Here is a 20,194-nt window from a genome sequence, read left to right on the forward strand (position 1 = left end):
CAAAATTACTTTTGTTTTTTTCCTATTTAAGGGCTTTTTCCCCCATTTCCTGATTTTTTTTTTCTGCCGTGAACACGCATTGATTTTTTCGCCTTTTGCTTGGGTTTAAACATTGTTTAAAATGAAAACTTATAAATGCAAATAACACATTTAAAAAATCAGACTGTAATGAATAAAGTAAGGAAAAAAGACAACCTTGCTTTTTATAGAAAACTGACAATTATATTTCATGATATCAGTGAATATGGAAAAATCCTTCTGATGGATAATAAACTAAGGTTTCTGAACTTCCAGGTGGTATTAATATTCATAGAACTTTAGAATACAAATGAGTTTTTTCTAGTTAATAATTAACAATTTAAGGTTCATAGATATTACTAATGGATATTTTCTTTTTTCTTTACAGGCAAGAAGAGACTGATAGGAGAGTGAAAAATGTAAGATATATTTAATGGGACATTATAAATGGTTTTTTACTTACATGTTCTGTGAAAAGGTAGTGGGATCTAAAAATATCTGATATACTCTCTGTCCTTTTTCTAAGTTTTGCTAGAAACAAATTCTAAATGTGTTTAAATATGGTTGAAACATGTATTTTCTGACCTCACAGTATAAGAAGGTGGGTTAAATCTAGGGAGTGGGTCCTTACATGTTAGTAATGTGGTAAAGGCAAATGAATAGGCTGTAGGATTTTTAGGAGAGCAAGTCAGAAACCACCAAAATCAGACTTTAAGGAAAAACATTAAATGTTTAAGGACTCTGGGTAATTGCCCAATGTAGACTTATTATCTATAATATTCTGCATATTAGAAGAATTTCTAAAAATGTGACAGCTTTATTGAAAAACATAAGAGCTCAATATCATTATTAGGGAAGCTGAGAATTTTTGATTTTAAGTGTGCAGTCTGTAAGATTGTTGGAAAAATATTACTTTAGAAGTTTAATTTATGTTTTCTTACTGTAAATTTTTTCCTTCTTCATGTGTACCAGTAGAGTATAAATACCTGTTGGGGTCTAGGCTCTTGCTCTGAGAATGTGCTCAGAGATGGAAATCTAAGAAGAATAACATTTTTAGTGACCCTTCTCCTTTACATAATTTAAAAGAAAATCTACTTTTCAACCATAGATACTGTCTTTTATCTAGAGTGCTCACTTGCCTTTGAGCTTGCCATTTAGTTACTAAATAGACTGATCTTGTTGTTTCATGGAATTTTTTTTTAAAGGTTTTGATAACGTTGTACTGGCTGGGAAGAAAAGCACAAAGTAACCCCTACTATAATGGTCCCTATCTTAATTTGAAAGCATTTGAGAATCTTTTAGGACAAGCTCTGACTAAGGTAAGGAAACTCTATATGAGACAACTACTCTAACTAGTACTACTTCTCATCTTCCCCTTTCCCCTTCATCTCTTTTTTCCACATGCCCTCTGCCTTCTTCTCCTCCCTCTATAATATATGGCGGCTCTGATTGGGATGGGTGGAGAGGATTGTTACTCATTTGCTGGCTTTGTAAGCCACCACAAGGAGTGAGTAAGTATTTCAGAGCAGTTTCCAGGGTATATGATATAGGTATACGTATTTATTTCTTAATTTTAGGTAACTCAACAAAATACTAATTTACTTTCTTTCTTAGGCACTTTATATAACCTATTATGAACTTAACCTGTAATAGAGAGGTGGTTCAGGGCTATTAAAATGTATGGAAGTTACTCGTTTCTTTATCTTACTGTCTTGCCATGGGTCATATCATATATCTCAAGTGCCAGCGCTGACCAGAGTTGGCCAAATCTTCACTCATAATATTCAAACGGGAAAATGAACTTCACTATGGCGGTATTTATGCAGGAGAATCTGCTGTGTGCAGAAGAAAATATGTCATCAAAATAATATATGATCATCTAATTAATAGTAGTTGCTTGATGGGTCTTAATGATGATTAAAGGATACTGTACCAGTCAGGCATTTAACATTAGTCTCTGGCACATTGTAAGGATGTAATAAATGTTAGTTGCTATAATTGGAAATAAAAGTTTTAGGATGAAAATGATCACTTTGCCTTATAACTACTCTGATCTCTAAATAGTTTTGCCTGAACCCAGCCACATACATTATAGGGAGATGGGATTATAGTCTAGAAGGTTAGGGTATTCCTTCTGGATTTTTATTTTCTAATTGTAAAGAGTTGATAATACCCTATTTAAATTCCTTAAAGCAGTTAATTCAGATAACAGTTGAGATAATAACCATGCACAAGCATTGTACTAGTTGTTGAGAAAACACTCATACAAGGCTGATGACCCATCCTTACAGCACAACCCTCTGATGTAGACAGATGAACAGGTAGGTCAGTGCAATGGAGGAGGGCAAGGCTCTGAAGGATGAATGTGGCAGGGATTTGAGCAAAGGCAAAGCCTTGCCTTACAGGTATTTCAGCTAAGAAAACATCCAGTTAAAAATAACGTAGGACTTTGGCTCTTGCATTAGTGTTCTCATTACAGCCTTTGGTTCTTTTTATGGCAGTCTGACTCAGGTTGAATCATCCTAGTAGAGTGTTTGTGCTGGGAATGCTTTATTCGAGGCTGCTTCCTGTCACCAGTGTCAAAATCAGAGTAGATAAAAAAGAATTTTCAGGGACTTCTCTGGTGGTGCAGTGGTTAAGAATCTGCCTGCCAATGCAGGGGACACAGGTTCGAGCCCTGGTCTGGGAAGATCCTACATGCCGCAGAGCAGCTGAGCCCGTGCTCCACAACTACTGAGCCTGTGCTCTAGAGCCCGTGGGCCACAACTACTGAGCCCGCATGCTACAACTACTGAAGCCCGTGTGCTTAGAGTCCATGCTCTGCAACAAGAGAAGCCACCGCAATGAGAAGCCCATGCACCGGAAGAAAGAGTAGCCCCCGCTCGCCACAGCTAGAGAAAGCCCACACAGCCATATGACCCACTCAGAAGACCCAATGCAGCCATAAATAAATAAATGAATAAGTGAATAAATAAATAAATAAATTTATTTAAAAAAAAGAATTTTCATAGGTAAAACTATAGTTGTGGTTCCATTCCATTATTGTGGCATGTGGAGAGCCATAAGAGGTGAATGAATATATGAGCTGTTTTGCATTGTTCTGTTAAAATCAAAATCATTGTGTTCATCAAACTTTTCTCCCTTAACTAGATAATGCTTAATGGCCAATCCAAAATATATATTAAAGAAAAATACTTGCAGTAAGCTGTTGGCCCTTAGTCATCCTATAAATTGTAGATGACTCATTTTAGATGACTTGTCAGAGTAAAGTCCTTGGTGGGGGTTAGGGGGAGGAACCAGGCAACGGGGCCAAACTTAGGTTCTTTTATAACCATGGTGGCACATCATCATTATCTTTAACACTTACGAGGTCAAAAATCATCTCCTTGAGTTGAACTCTAAGGCTTCAACAAGTGTGTGTCTAAGAAACCTGGTAAATCTAAAGATTTACTTAGAATTTTAAAATCTATATTTTTTTAGAAGTATTTTGGTGGTACCAGCACTAAGCCCAGCCTTCCCTATCCGCTTGGAAATAGGGTACAAAGCAGGCACTTTCATTTTCATGCTAGGATGTCAACTCTAATTCCGGGGTGTGTGTGGCGTCTAAAATGTATGAAATCTCACATAAATCTACTAGACCTTGCTGGCACTTAAACACTTGTCAAACAATTCAACCACGAATTAACATCTAGTCTTAGCCAAAAGTATGCCTGAGACAGCTGCTAATTATTCATTGTAAACATTCTTTCTTCAGCTTTTTAATATCTTGAGAGTGTTCCTAATTAAAAGTTGAAAGAATAGTACAACAAATACCCACCTGTGTTCCATCGGATTTAATCATTAAACATGTCCCATATTGGCTTTATTTATGTATCCATCTGTGTTTTAATTAATCATTTCAAGGTAAATTGCAGACAACTCACCCCTAAATACTCAGCATGCATCTCTTAACAGTAAGAATATTCTTCCATATACCTGTGATGTCTACTAGACCAAAGAACAGTCATGAATTCCCCATTAGTTAATATCCAGTCTATATTCAGAACATCCCAATTGTCTCCTAACTCTCTTTCATAACTTTTTTTCTGAATAATGATTTAATGAAAGTTGACATATTACATTTGGTTGTTAAAGAACCTAGGAATTCCTGGGGCTTCCCTGGTGGCGCAGTGGTTAAGAATCCTCCTGTCAACGCAGGGGACACAGGTTCGATCCCTGATCCGGGAAGATCCCACACGCTGTGGAGCAACTAAGACTGCGTGCCGCAACTACTGAGCCCGTGTGCTACAACTACTGAAGCCCGCGTGCCTAGAGCCGTTGCTCCGCAACAAGAGAAGCCACCACAATAAGAAGCCCGTGCATTGCAATGAAGAGTAGCCCCCGCTTACCGCAACTAGAGAAAGCCCGCGCACAGCAACGAAGACCCAAAGCAGCCAAAAATAAATAAAATTAAAAAAAAAAAAAGGAAAACCCTCTGCTTAAAAAAAGAAAAAAAAAAAGAACCTAGGAATTCCTATCTCTGTATTAGTATCATCACCTGAAAGTAACATTTCTGATTTTTACTATAGTAACAAAATTACCTTCACCATATTAAAAAAATATATATTTACTAGCTATTCATTGAGTACTATATATTAGAGCTATGCTAAAGGCTTTATAAATTCTACTTACATGCTAATTTTAAAAAGTCCAGTTGTATTTTGCTATTAACTTTCCTAGAGGAATGTTAGTTAAAAATGCTTATTTTAGTAAGTTCTATATGATTTACAAACCTATGGTTAATAACATTTACATATTTCTATATAGCTGTTATATGAGCTAAACAAATATTTCATTTAGATCCAGGGAAAATGTTTTATATTCAACAAACAAGTCTACTTTCTTTGGTTCACATCTAGGTTTTGAGTGAAAATAAATGAATTTGTGAAGTGTACACCTGCTATTCTTGCCCCTCTCTCTTTTAAAACTTTTCTTTTTGTTAAAGAACTTTGTTATGGTATTTTTGTTTATTTAATAAAAATGAGCCCTAATATTTCCTGGAGGTAGGCTGAATATAATCTTAATAACTTTTCTCCCTTTGGATATCAAAATTAAGGTTGGTTTTTCTCATTGGCTCCTTTCATGTTTATTGCCAGAAAACTGTAGATAATAATTGATTTTAGCCTTTGAATGTTACGCTAATTATTAGCTTTTCTTTTATTAAAATGTTCCCCCCGGGCTTCCCTGGTGGCGTAGTGGTTGAGAGTCCGCCTGCTGATGCAGGGGACACGGGTTCGTGCCCCAGTCCGGGAAGATCCCACATGCCGCGGAGCGGCTGGGCCACTGAGCCTGCACGTCCGGAGCCTGTGCTCCGCAACGGGAGAGGCCACAGCAGTGAAAGGCCCGTGTACTGCAAAAAAAAAAAAAATGTTCCCCCTTATTATTACCTTATTAAATAATATTGAATACCTCCATATAGTCACATGAGTGCCAAGTATTAGTTGTGGGAAAACATTTACAGATTTATATTCTGATTTTTATCAGTTTTTTTCTGATATTTAATGGGCAGTCTCATTGCCTCACCTATCAAATGCAGCACAACTTGAGCTATTGCAAATAAATAAACAATAACTGATTACATTTTTGGAAGTTTGTGCTAACTTACTAGTCTTTAAAAAATGTTCTTCAGGCACTTGAGGAGTCCAGCTTCCTGAAGAGGAGTGGCAGAGACAGTGGTTACGGTGATATCTGGTGCGCTGAGCGTGGAGAATTACTTGCTCCTCCAGGCAACTATAAGAGAGAAGATTCATTTGAAAGCTTGGACTCTTTGGGGTCTAGGTCATTCACAAGCTGCTCCTCTGATATCACGTTGAGGGGGGCACGTGAAGGTGAGTTACGTTTTGGACTCGACGGTTTATTTTTATTTCTTTGTGTATTGAGAGAAAATTGGGAATTGGAGAGAGTAGAAAAATGGAGTGAAACTATTGAGGCAAAAATTTCGCCAAGAAGTATATTTTTGTAGAGATGGAAATGTAATTGGGGGTGTCTTTTCTTTCCTTCTTTCCTTCCTCCCTCCCTCCCTCCCTCCCTTCCTTCTCTCTGTCTCTCTGTCTCTCTTGTTCCTTCCTCACTATATTGCCACTGGAGGGGTGATAGTTTCACTTCTTTTAATCTTCTGTTTTTAGAGGAGTTTGGGGAAGACACAGTTAACTATGACCTGTTTTATCAGCGATAATCTATCCTAATTCTTTTCTCTCCAGATTCAGGTTTAATAATCTCTGCCTCTGAGGCCTAATAACTGATATATCTAAACATAAAAAAGAAAGTAAATAAGATTCTATAAAAGTCTGTTCTAGTTCCTGAATAAGCTTTCTTCCCTTTTCTTACTTTTCTGCAAAAGATAAAAAAAACAACTTCTAAGAAAAAAGAGGAAAATATTTTAATAATTATCTCTATCTAAGAAAAGAAATGATTGATATCTGTCATGATAGAATATTATGCTAAACTTTGATTAAGTAACAACACTGGCATTGTGTTAGAAAACATCTTTTGCGTCCGTCAGGGTCAGAGTAAACCCATGACAAGTGTGAAAGGAGCGTGTTAATGAAAGTCTTTCTGTTGTGGGAAGGAACTTTCTTTCAAAATCCCAATATTATGGTCAAATCTGTTATTTAAACGCAAGTCTTTTTCCTCTGGCTGTTGGGTGGTGTCAGAAATTTCTGACTGTATGCCTCTCGCAATTCAAATTGACTAGATTGGAACCACAAGTGAAGTTTCTTGAACTATTTCTGTGCTTCCACCATCAGCATGAAAAATTGAGAGTTCTGGTTGTGAGTTTTTGCTGGATTGTTAGAGTTTACTTTGCTTGTTTATTTTGATTATTATTTTTTATTTTAAATGTTTTTCCTAATGTTTTTATTATAAAAAATTTCAGACATCAGCAAAGTTGAAAGAATTTTCCATGAATACCCATGTACCTGCCACCTAGTTTTACCATAACATTTTACTGTGCTTGCTTTATCACATACCTTCTCTATGCATTAAAGAGAATGCATCACATGCATTCTCTATGCATTAATTATCCATTTTATTTTTTGAGGCACTTCAGAGAACATTACACTTGTCCTAAATGCTTCAGCGTGCAATCATTAGCTAGAATTCAACCTTTATTTGCTGTTGTTCTTTTAATGTAAATGAACATAAAAGCAATGTACAATGAATTTGTTTTTCAAAAATAGAATGAATCCACAAATATTATAACAAAACCCCAAATTCTTTAGCTTTTTGAGTAGTCGTGGCATTTAAATGTTTAAAAAGTGAATGGCTATTTGAGTTAACCTTTACAATTACTGCCGTATTTGTTGGCTGTTTGCTGTCTAGGTTTAATATTTTCATAGCCCAGATGACTCTTATAATAGTTTAAAGGAAATGAATCAGAGTTCATAATTCATCTGAGTGATTAAAGCTGTAAAAGCAGAGGTTGAAATTCTCAACCCACTATATTACTTTGTCCTGACTGAAGAACCTAACACATGTGATGTTTAAATTTATATCTGACCAACAGAAATAAAAGGGACACGTATTGAAGGCATGTGGGAGTATACAGACTCCAGCCAGTTCAAATGCAGTGGTCCAGTGGTGTGACTTGAAGCACTGTCCTCAGATAATACTTGTTGGGCTGGGTGCCTGGCCCTTGTGAGGAAAAGCAGAGGGTTACTGTCACGCTGCTTCCTGATCTTGGGAAAGGAGTTGCAGACCATGTTCGAAGAGGGTGGAAGTGAAGACTTGCTAATTAAAACTAAGGAAGAAAAAAAAGAAAATCCTGGGGGCCACCAGGATGCTAAAACTTTTTTGTGATCAGTATGTTGAAATTCTGCTACCTACCAAGTTGTAGTCCCAAATTGATGATCAATATAATATTGATGATAAGATAATATTTTTAGGTTAACAGAATTGCAAAGTCGTATTCCTTAGTTTTATATGAAGCCTCTGTTGACTGGAAAAAAAAAGCAAAAACACAATCGAAAGGTTGAGAATTATGTTTTATTCAGCAGACTTCATGAGGACTTAAGCCCAGAAGACAGTGTCTCAGATAGTTCTGAGGGACTGCTCTGCAGAGGTAAGGGTGGAGCCGGGATAAATAGGAGTCTTTGTAAAACAAAACAAACAAAAAAAACAAAAAAAAAACAACTCACTCAGGTAGTCAGAACATCAGAAGATTACTGTTAATTAAAGAAAAACCAGACATCTCAAGTTAATGAATTTCAGGCTTTCCTATGTATGGAAAGATGAAAGAGTCTGGGCTCACTGAAGTCATTCCTTTGACATGCATCTTAACCATATGGGGCGAGTAGCCTGCTTTTCTCCATCCTGAATCCCCTCAGGGTGCACAGTCGGGGACAGGTGCAGTGGCTGCTGGCTGGCTGGCCGCAATATCCTTTGTTTACTGATATGGCAGGTGGCATTTTTCATCCATATCTCTTACCAGATCAAGGATATTTGCCTACTCTGCAGCATACTGTACTGGACTAAAAAAAAAAAATGTAGCTTAAAAAATTCCAAAGTAGAAGGATCTTTTGTACAAATTTCACATGTACAAAATTTTAGCAAGAATCCTTGACATTTCTCTCTTATTTTCAAAAACTGTACTAATTTAGGAGGCAGTAAAAACAAAGCACGAGATTATTGACTATTAGTCCTTCTGGTCATAGCTGCTATACTTCCTCCTTTCTTTCCATGACTCTCCTTTCCCTGTTCCCATCTCAAGGGCTCCTGGCTGTGTGTTCAGCCGCTTCCTGTAGCCTCCTCTCTGTCATTACTGTAGACTCCTGCCAGGCACGGGGGAGGGGACGAGACCGCCTCTGGCTCAGGTCTACCCTGCAGGTGTGCTCCTGCCGAGAGCCCACAGCTCCCAGGTCCTCAGGTACTGTGCACAGCCAGCCTCTGAGAGCTCTGGCGGGAAGCATGCAACATTTGCAAAGTTTCTTAACAGATACACAGAGGCAGGAAGAAAAGGGCAGAATGGGAGGCAGCTGAAGCTTGTATCTATCGTATCTATATCGTATCTATTGTCATGTTTTGTACCCTCATTTCTTCCCATGTATTTAAAAGAACAGACTGACTTTTTTTTTTTTTTTGAGAACAGATTAGTGTTTGTATCTATCTGACCTTGAGGTACCAAAGTGTATTCTTTCAAATTTGTGTGTAAATGATGTTGAATCAAAATACAAGGTTCCCGATATTTCCGTGACCACCGTCAGAAGAAGCCTCGAGTTCTGTGTTCTGTTAATATTTTGGGGGGACATTAGAAGTCATTTGGTCCAACCTCATATGTAACGTGTGATTCTTGCTCATAGGGGTCTCACAAGGATCTATCAAACTTCTTTGTGATCTTGTGCTTTTTGCATCTCTTTCTTTGTCTTCCCTTGTCTCTCGCCTCACAGAAATTTCGGATGACTGCATGATTTATTTTACATGACTGAGTTTCCCTCGAACTACATTCAGATCTCATTTTAGGCATCTTTGACTTGATTGCTAGATTTTATTCACATGTATTCCATCAACAAATTTTATGACAAATCGTGAGGGCAAGGAAGACTGGGAAGAAAAGGGGTTCAGCCATAAACCAGGACTTTTTCTGCTTAGAATGTGCAACAGTGAAAGAATGTCCTGCATGCATCTCCAGTATGCAAAGCAAGTTCCTCCTGATGGGTCTTATCACAACTTCATGACAAATTTCTAAAAATATTCCCTGCAGTTAGCAGTAGAGCCCTGGGTTTCCAAGGGAAAGACAAAAGCAGGCATGCTGTGTGGGTTTCAGTTAGACGAGTAACCTGGAGAGTAAAGCAAATTCTTGTGCCTTTTTTTTTTTTAATAGGTTGTGAAAGTGACACAGATTCTGAATTTACATTCAAAATGCAGGACCATAATAAAGATGATATGTCATATCGAAGGATTTCGGCTATTGAACCAAAGTCTGCTTTACCATTCAATCGCTTTTTACCCAACAAGGGTAGACAGCCCTCCTATGTGCCGGCGCCCTTGAGGAAGAAAAAGCTGGACAAAAATGAGGATAACAGAAGAAGCTGGACAAGCCCAGTCTACATAGAAGCCGATGGAACATTTCCAAGGTACTGGGATGCGAGCTGATTGTTGAATTTTAAAATTCAGTCTGCTTTGTGAATTTGCCAGGGTATTTAAATTTGGTAAAAAGGAATGGTCCTTAAAATGTATTTCACAGATAACATAAAACTTCATTAATGAAATATTTCTTTTACTTACCTATATTTTTAGTCATCCGTATCTTGAAGAGATTTCTTCCGTTTTAGAATGTCAGCGTATGATTTGCCGGTTCTTTTTTTAGATGCATGCCTTTAGCTCACTGGTTATCTTTCAGCTTATTGTTCATTGTGAGCTCTGCTGTGTTACTTTCTTCCATTTTTTTTTCTCTGTGTTGACTGATCTCAGTGGACACAAAAAGAATTCTTTAATTTCCCATCAAATCAGCAGAGCAAAGCATGATTTTTCGAATCCAGATTCCTATCAGAAGGAGGTGTATGGTTCTGAAAGTGGATCAGACTCGGAGGAGGAACGGAGGTTGCCGGATGTAGTTTTGGATGACTTAGCCAACCGTAGATTCCAAACGAAAAAGAGGCCCGAGGGTTTCATCTCGAAAAGCATCTCTCCTAAGTCTTGTTCACCAATCTTTTCTCCTGCTGACCCATTAGCCACTGGGCTATACAGAATGACGAGGTCAGAAAAATTTCTCTTGGATTGGAATGTCTATTTTGCTCTTGATTTTCAATATGTAAAGTAACACCCCAGATGGTTTGCAATTTGTCTCTCTCTTTTAACACATCTTATAGTTGTCTTTGGTCCTTCTGTATCAAGCTCTTCTCTAATTAAAATGAGATGCTATTATAATGCCTTAACTTTGTTGTAGGAGCTGGAATGGTGAGACTGATGAGAATGGGAACTAATTGGCTGCATTCACAGTGTAAACTTTGTGAGACAGAAAGCATGCCTCTTGTGTTCTGTGTCACAAATTGCTCACGCAGTGTCTTAACTGGTTGGATGTTTTGAACAGTAATGAGAGGAGAACTTGGGGCAGAAACGTGGAGAACTGGCCAACGGTACAAGAAACTTCCGACTCCTCTTGTTATTTGGAAGAGGCAGAAGAAAAGACAAGCGTACCCAACACTGTAAAGGATGATCTTTATGTGCGAAAGCTAAGCCCAATCATGCCAAGCCCAGGGAGTGCTTTTGATCAGTTTCTTCCCAAATGCTGGATCCCAGAAGATGTGAACTGGAAACGAATAAAAAGGGAAACCTATAAACCATGGTATAAAGAATTTCAGGGATTCAGGTTTGTCTGCGTGCATGTTTCTTTTATTCTGGTGTCCATTCAGTACCCTGGCTGGGTACATTCTATGTGTGCTTTTTATGAGAGAGGTTAATTTCCCTTCAACATCTGTAGAACTGCTAACTGAAAAAACTACTGTTTAAATTTAAACTTTAGGATCTGGATCTTAAAAAGTCCTCTCCGTAGCCAGAGCTTGACATTATTTTGAGTTGCATTGTTCTCCAATTCTTTGTCTTCTTTTCTTCCTTTCGCTATGTCACTCCACGGTAGAAGGAATTCAGACTCTGACGATGAGGATTCAGGCTCTGACGAAAGCTCCGCCATTTTTAGTAGCATACAAAAAGCATATCATAGGCTAGACAGCAACTGTCAAAGATGTTCACTCTTGCTGGAACTGGCTAAGAAATGGACCAGAAACTCCCGGGACACCCATGCAGCCAGGAGAACTAGTGGTGCTTCAGATGAGCCCAGGTGTACCTGCCTGCATGAGCCCGCCTGCTTGGAGTCTGGCCTGTGACACTTGTGCCAGCTTCTGCTGCTACTTTAACCTCTGACCATGATGTGCTGAGTCATGAACACTTAGGCACTTAATGTTTAGTTATAAAAGCATAACATATGACATCATGCTTTCTGTACAAGCATGTGAGCTTGAAATTCTATGGGATTAAATATTCTTTAGCACAATCACGTACAAGAGAGTATATAGTTACATGTGGCATAGACAGTTCTTGGGAAAACCGTTTTTAAGAGGCTTTTTAGGCAGTTGACCTAATTTTACAGCTGTGCTATGTGTGGAGCTGTGGAGAAAGGAAATAACTTATAGACAGACACTGGGACAGGCAAGACTGGTGGGAAAATGCAAAGAAAAGATTCATAGGAGTCTTTAATAAAGCTTCAGAGCATTTTATTTAATCTGCTGACTACCTGTGCCTGTTGCATAAAGTGCTTCTTGCTCAGCTCTTGAAACCTTCCAAGATGATTGCTGCTTCTCTGGGAGGGGACTTAGGTCACTGTGGCCAATGGGATGAGGAGGGGGTGGAAGGGAACACTGGGTGTATCAGGAAGCTTCACTCTCTTCCCATTCTGGCCCCATCGCTTGGCCTCAGTGGTGCCCACTGAGAGATACACTCTGCTCTTGTTCCTTTAAATGGTATCCAGGAAAGTCATGGATTACGGCATTAAATGCTAATCTTTCTTCTCAGCAAGAGTCCCTCCCATGGCCGCCTAAAATAATTTACCCATAGTGACTGGCTAATTAGTCTGCTACCTAATTACCTTTTCTCCCCAAATTTAATAAGATTCTCCCTTCCTTTTTCTTTTCTATGCTTCAGTCAGTTTTTATTACTTCAGGCCCTCCAGACATATTCTGATGACATCTTGTCTTCTGAAACAAATATCAAAATTGATCCCACTGCTGGCCCAAGGCTCATAACACGCAGAAGGAATCTCTCTTATACACCAGGATATAGACCAGATGACCTGGAGATGCCAGCCCTGGATCCTGACTTAGAGAATGATGATTTCTTTGTCAGAAAGACTGGGGCTTTCCATGCAAACCCATGTGTTCTCCGGGCTTTCGAAGACTTAAGAAGGCTTTCTGGGCAAGACGATCCTGTAGAGCAAGATATAATTCTGCAGTGTAGGGAAGGTGAACTTGTACTTCCAGACCTAGAAAAAGATGATATGATTGTTCGCCGCATTCCAGCACAGAAGAAAGAGGTGCCTCTGTCGGGAGCCCCAGACAGATACCAGCCAGTCCCTTTCCCCGAACCCTGGACTCTTCCTCCGGAAATTCAAGCAAAATTTCTCTGTGTACTTGAAAGGACATGCCCACCCAAAGAAAAAAGTAATAGCTGTAGAGTGTTAGTTCCTTCCTGTAGGCAGAAGAAAGATGACATGTTGGCTCGTAAGATCCAATCTTGGAAGCTGGGAGCTACTGTGCCTCCAGTCAGTTTCACCCCTGGTCCCTGCAGCGAGGCCGACTTACAGAAGTGGGAGTCCATCCGGGAGGCCAGCAGGCTTAGGCACAGGAAGCGGCTGATGGTGGAGAGGTCAGAGTGTGTTTCTGCAAGGATTTGCTTGTCATGGATGGTCTTGTGTGACTTTTCTTGTGTGAGAAAGTGGCATCGTATTGCCCAGCTCTGCATGTCATGAGCCATTTGGAAGCATCCTGTAAAACGTTGATTTTGCTTTGAGAAACCTTTAGTCTTTGTGTGGAAAAAGTGCAATTCCATATTTGCACATCTCAACATCACCTCTCTGAGACCTGTTTAAGAAGGTGTATACACAAATGTTGCCCTTGGCCTTAAGGATGACTATGATACTACTCTGCCACATTGACGTTCCACGAAAATGTTTTCCAATTATATTTACAGACTTTTATTCTCACGTCCAGGCATTTCTGAAACAGTCTGGTTGTTTGGTTTTATGTGTTTCTCATATTTCGGAGTACATGATTTTTGTGTAAAAATTTCCCTTAAAATATGGCATTGCAAGTTTCATTTAACTTGATTTTGATTTTTGATTTTGACCTAGACTTCTTGGACTATCAATGTGTGACTTTTTAAATTCATGGTTTAAAGTTCAGTGCAAACATTATTAAAATGCATGAATGTTATTTGCTGTGGGCTACACTTTACATGTATGTAATTATGGCCATTTTGATCATGAGTCTGCATTTATGTGTTATGCAACTTGCTGTTTTGATGACTGTTCAGTTTGTTGAACTTTGAGATCGACAAATATTGGGTTAAATGAAATTAGTAGATCTAAATCTAACTTATTAGTTCCTGGCAACAGGAAGCTTTTCTAAAAATGGGTTTGTTGGTTCAAAGGAAATCAGGAAATTCTTTATCTTAATCTGAATTCCTTGAGATATGAGATCAATGAGATTTTGAGACATGATCAAGAATGTGACTGAAGAAGCAACCTTTTGAGATTTGTCCATCTCTAGTTCAACTCTTAAAGATGCCGATTTAGAAACTAACACAACTAGAAAAAATGACTTTTAATTTTTGGTTTTCTGATTTCTTAGACTCTTTCAAAAGATTTACGGTGAGAACGGGTAAGTTTTGTGGTTCACAGTAAAAAAAAAAGTCTGCATTTTGTTTGTCCTTTGTGTAGTACGTCTTTGCACTTCTATCCTGGCATGTCACTAAATGGCGGTGCTCTGTGCTGTGCATGAGACTTAAACAATGGGAAATCTTTCTTAATTATGCAACCAAATGGTAATATTTCTGTCTGAGTGCCCAGTGCGTGAAGTCCTATAGGACTGCAACAGTTTGTTTTATTAGAAGTCAAAAACTCAGGTCCTTTTTTTTTTTTTTTTTTTTCCTTAAGGAGTTGATTAAAAGTCACAAAAACACGTGCCTGAGATTAGGTGTATTTATTCTGGTATCTGATTGCTGCATAGACCAAACCTCTCATTTCTGGATGTTGAAGCCCAAATAACTACGTTTTAGAATATCTATGATGGAAAAAGAGTATTAGCATTTACTTTGAGGTTGGAATGCATGCAGTTGGCATTAGCTGTATACTCTCAGTTCAAGGGGAGCTTTGTTCGTTGGGATGGTGAGTGGCATTAGTCTTCCCTTAGTAGGATTTGGAAACATTTTCAAGATTCCTGATTAGGGTAAAATTTTATAACATGGCTGTATTATAAAGGCAAATCAGACTTCCAAAACTGCAAAAAAATTAAAATACTGGTAGTTTCCAATATAGCTGCAAGGACTATATTTAGAACTAATGCCCAGTTTTTGTCTACATTGGTCCTCTGTATCTGAGGATGCAGATCCTGAAACCAATCCCCCTCGGATACGGAGGGGCGACTGTCCTGTTGTTTAACTGTAGTCACCCGGTAGGCATAAAATATGATAAAAATAACTTTCTGGAAATATTTTCCCTTTCTAGAATAACTGAGTTAAAATAAATGCTTCTTTACTTCTAGTACACACTAACTATGTAGACTTAACCATTCTTAGTGCAGAATAACCAGCTGGCTACATCTTAATATTTTATATCAAACTTTCTGTAACTTTGTGAACCTAACTGCTAATACTTTTTGTTCAAGAAGAAAATTTAAGTATGTCAAATATTTTAATCTGTCTAAGCCTTTTCATCTCTAAGGTTCTCTAATTTTAAAATAATTAATTAATTAATTAATTAATTAAAATTTTGGCTGCGTTGGGTCCTCGCTGCTACGCACGGGCCTTCTCCACCTACGGCGAGGGGGCGGGGCCACTCCTCGTTGTGGTGCGCAGGCCTCTCATTGTGGCGGCTTCTCCTGTTGCAGAGCACGGGCTCTAGCATTGCTCGGGCTGCAGCAGTTGAGGCTCGTGGGCTCAGTAGTTGTGGCTCGCGGGCTCTGGAGCGCAGGCTCAGTAGTTGTGGTGCACAGGTCTACCTGCTTCGCAGCATGTGGGATCTTCCCGGACCAGGGCTCGAACCCGTGTACCCTGTATTGGCAGGCGGATTCTTAACCACTGTGCCACCAGGGAGGTCCCAGTTTCTCTAATTTTGATAGCTTTGGATAATTTTGATAATGTGGAGATCTTGGAAGGTACTAAAAAGTACTATTTAAAGCAATATAGCCATTCTAGATGTCAAAGATGTAAAGGAGCGATGGGCAACTAATTTCAAGTACTTCTCAGCCACTGATTTTAAAAATCAGGCTCCCAGCATGCTTTAAGTGTGCCTTGCAAAGGCACATTATCTCCTATCCAGTTCCTCATGTGTACTTAAAGCGTTTCCATCAGGGAGGGTGAACAAGGCAATTTTTAGCATGACGCTTAAGCATCTGCTAGTCTCAGTTCATCATGGGAAAGCTGTTTTAACTTGATAAACAAATCTCTGCAGTATCAAGCATTTTGAATGATAACTTTCAGAGGAATTTTCTTTGGTAAATAAGGCTTTATAACGTAAGCAGGTTGTTTTTCTTAAAGGGGATACGAATACACTGAGTACAAGTGCTTCATGCAAATGTAAACCTGTACAGTTATTCCAGTGGCTGTACCTATTCCCTCTTAGGAACACACTGTATGACTGGGTTAAGAAAAGAAGAGAAAAACCCAAATGCTGAGGTTCAGCAAGCTAAGGGTTTTCCTGGGCCAGAGCCAGCAGCAGCAAATGCCTTCTGTAGACCCTTTCAAGATTGCTACTTGCATAGTACACTATTTGTTTTAAAGGCTGTTCTTCATGCCGTTTACTGCCAAGATAACACAAATAAAGCAAGGTTGTCTGTAACTGGAGACTGATGAATAATGCATGACTTGTCAAATAATGGAAAGTAATACAGATATATCTTCAGAAAACTGAATTGCATTTTAGACCACTTGCAATTAAAATATATTATTTGGGATTAAAAAAATTCTCTCAGTTAGCAATGTTTTTCTTAAATTGATCTGCAGTGAAAACAAAAAAAGATTTAAATTGGATTGAGTATAGACATTTAATCTAGAATTCAGCTCATGTTTATAAACATGTTTGTAAATGATTATAAACATGAAACAAGTGATATTTCTGGGTGATATTCCTCTGGACATCGTGTATGTTGTCAAGCTTGGAACACTTACCTGGAAAAATACTTATTGCTCAACATCCTGTGATGGAAAAATAACTGCCTGTAACATGAATGCTTTCTTTTTGGTAAGAACCAGGTTAAAGAGAAATGTGCGTCACCTTTTGCAGGCTTAGATTGTTCATTTCTGGCTTGCTTTTTATTTGGCATTTAACACTTCTCACTTTATTTCTAGTAAGACGCTTTGTATGTGGCAGTCATTTTCTCACATGTGCTTTTGTGTTGCATGATTTGTCTTATGGTTCTGTGACATTTGAAAATTTGGTTATGATGCCTCTTGGCAGAAGCTGTTAATGACAAAGAATTTGTAACGGTATATAGCTATAATTTTGTAATATGATTAAGCCATTGAGTCTACTGCCAGTATCAACAGGAAATGAACATTAATTCAAGGTGAAGTTGTAATCAAAGACAACTAAGACACGTATATTTTAGTTATGGGGTTTTGGCCAAAAATTTCTGTAGAACTCTAAGACACCTAAGACAACAAGAAGGAAGGAAAAACAAAGTTGATGTGAGTTACTTTCTGAAGATTTTGCCCCCAGGGGACATTCAGCAATGTTTGTAGACATTTTTGATTGTCACATTGGGTGGGTTGAGGGGAATGTTGCTACTGGTATTTAGTGCTTTTATAGACAAAGATACTGCTAAATGTCCTACAGTACACAAGATTGCCCCCTACAATAAATAATTTTGGGGCCCCAAAATGTCAATAATGCGGCCATAGAGAAACACTGATTTAGACTCTAAACCTGTAAAGGGAAAGTCTCTTATGTTATCATTATAATTTATGGTAGTTCTAAAGCCTCTTACCCTGGTTTTAGCATTAATTACTCTTCAGAGAATTCCTACAGCACCTAATGGAAATATATTTAGAGGTGCATAAATAGGTATATTCTTATTTTCCCTTGAAAGTTGGGGACCCCAAACTTAGCATCATGGAATTTCTGTTTGCCATATAAGGTTATCGGTGATTTTATATTTAGGAAATTTTGCTACATGTTGTTCCTTTTTGATCCCTTAGTTCCTAGATATTCATCTATAAATTTCCTGAAATTGAGTTCTAAAAATATTCTCATCATAACACTAGTCCCTGCACTGTGGGAAAAGAAAATAAGATTTTAGTGATCTTGTTTTATAATCTACTCCCTTTTTCTTAAACTTCCCCTTCTTTCTCTCTTCACCTTACATGCGATTTAAAAAAAATTCTACTCAACTGAAAATGCAACATGATAGACCTGTATTTTTTGGGAAAAATCCAAATGCAGTTTTAAATTGGAGCTTTTCCAAATAAGGAAGTACAAGGGTAAATGAACTGCAGGGGAATTATTTGCCAGTGAATAGTAATTCATTCTACAAAACATTCTAGAGCTGTGTTGTCCTTTCAAGTTTTCCCAGTCTTCCTGGGAGTATCTCTGGTGCTTATCTCAGTTTGCGGAGGTAGACAGGTAAGTGTTATGTGCATTTTAGAGATGTGGAGAAAGAGAAACAGATGCCACAGCTTTCCCAAGGACCTGCAGCTTCTGAGTTGCTAGAATCAGACTAGGGTTTCGTACAATGAGGTAATCCATGGAGACTGCTCGGCAGTTGTTGTTGGCACACAGTAAGCCCTCAGAAGTTTAATATTATGCTGTTAACTCTGATAAGGAAGGAAAGAATTCTTCATGATCTGGCTGAAAGACTCCTACACTCAAAAAGTTCTCGATTTTATCAATGTGGCCTGGGGTGACCTCTCTAATTTGAAACTGCTTTGGGAGTTAGTTTTCAGTAGATCTCTAATGATCATATTTGCCTTAATAAGAATAGTTGGTGTATAGCACCAGATGGCTATTGAAATGCCATCAACATAACCTGACCCATTATTTCTCCTAACGACTCCTTCCTGGCTTAGCAGACAAGGAACTGAGACTGAGAAAAGTTAAGTGATGTTAGGTGGGGGTGAAAATTGGTGCCTCTGCTGGGTCTTACTTCCTGTCTCATTCTGGTGCCTGGCTCAGCCTGTATGGAATGTGCCAGGCTTTCTAGAGGTAACTTTATCGATCCCAGGGAACACAAGGGGCTCATATTCCTGCCTTCCACAGGGACTTGTCTACTCTAGCCATTGTTTGGCTCACTTTGTTCATATTGGGGGGACCTCCTGTGTGCCCGGCTCTAGGCTTTGGGCTCCCCGGAGGGTGATGCAGCCTTTGCCCATGGTGATACCATGTTTTCTGAAAAGACACATGTTAAGGTTTCATAGTGCAGGAGGGTGAGGGCTGAAAGGGTCTGGGCCAGTTGAGACTGTCCAGCCTTCCTCCCACCAAAAGATTACTTAAAATACTTACATTTCCAATTTTGTTCTGGAATTTATGTAACCTCATGTGTTGGGCATCCAGATTCCCCTCATACCTTCGTCCTGAAAAAATTTTCTTTTTAGTGAGTCTGTTATTGTATTAGCTCATATAGCCTTATTCTTTGCAGTTATGACTTAAGTGAGTTTATATTCTCAAATCATATGATGATTTTTATATAGTCATACCTAGTTAATTATATATGATGTTAACAGCTCAATATATAATTTCATATATGTACTCATATGTGTAATTCCTTAATATTCTTGAATAAATCCTATAAAGCTTTCTGTATAAAACTTTGGGGGAGGAGCCACAATTTCTTACAAAATTAGAAACATTTCATAGCTAGTTTATTTTGCATGATTAAATATGATAAATCATACCTCATTCTTACCACAGATGTTAAATGAGTGTGTCCTGCATGCCTTGTGCTGGGTTAATGTGTTTTCCTTCCAGGCAGCATGTGAACTTGTAAGGGAGGAAAGCTAAACATGCATGCATGCGTGCACACTACATATGACATAATGCTGAGTGTTAAGTGCCACAAGAATGGTATAACGAAAGCATCACTTTTTGCAGGAAGACTTTATCAAAGTGGGAGAAGATTATCTAGATCATTAGGACATTTATGAGCACCTACCAGGGGCTGGGCACTCTTTTAGGCGCTGGTGATAGAGCAGCAAACAAATCAGACAAAATTCCTGCTTTATAATAACCATACAATTCAGATGGTGATAAATGCTATGGAGAAAACGAGGGATAATGTGAGTAAGGGGAGAGGGGCATTAGCTCTTCCTGTAGGGTGGTCAAGGGAGGAAACCCCGAGGTAACATTTAAGCAGCTGACGGGAAATGAGAGATAAACCATGTGAATATTCGGTCGAAGAGCATTCCAGGCAGATTGAAGAGCAGGGAGGGAAGCAAGAGG

At 38.6% G+C, this 20,194-nt stretch overlaps 1 protein-coding gene across 11 annotated transcripts in view; it reads left to right on the top strand.

Moving 5' to 3' along the window:
* Window positions 1-20,194, top strand: part of LMO7 (LIM domain 7) — a 202,709-nt gene that overhangs the window by 139,609 nt on the left and 42,906 nt on the right. For 5 of the 11 annotated variants that reach the window (XM_081214808.1, XM_081214812.1, XM_081214811.1 and 2 more), the window contains exons 6-12: window positions 407-437; window positions 1,224-1,337; window positions 5,687-5,885; window positions 9,875-10,127; window positions 11,084-11,362; window positions 12,691-13,410; window positions 14,394-14,423. In XM_081214808.1, the coding sequence (XP_081070934.1) occupies window positions 407-437; window positions 1,224-1,337; window positions 5,687-5,885; window positions 9,875-10,127; window positions 11,084-11,362; window positions 12,691-13,410; window positions 14,394-14,423 (1,626 nt within the window). Of the gene's footprint in view, window positions 1-406; window positions 438-1,223; window positions 1,338-5,686; window positions 5,886-9,874; window positions 10,128-10,503; window positions 10,750-11,083; window positions 11,363-11,629; window positions 11,831-12,690; window positions 13,411-14,393; window positions 14,424-20,194 lie in introns of all 11 variants that reach the window. The other 6 variants (XM_081214818.1, XM_081214809.1, XM_081214810.1 and 3 more) reach the window with 5 other exon arrangements.

Source organism: Mesoplodon bidens, assembly GCF_964165515.1.
Source record: "Mesoplodon bidens genome assembly, chromosome: 17".
Taxonomy (NCBI): Eukaryota; Metazoa; Chordata; class Mammalia; order Artiodactyla; family Ziphiidae; genus Mesoplodon; species Mesoplodon bidens.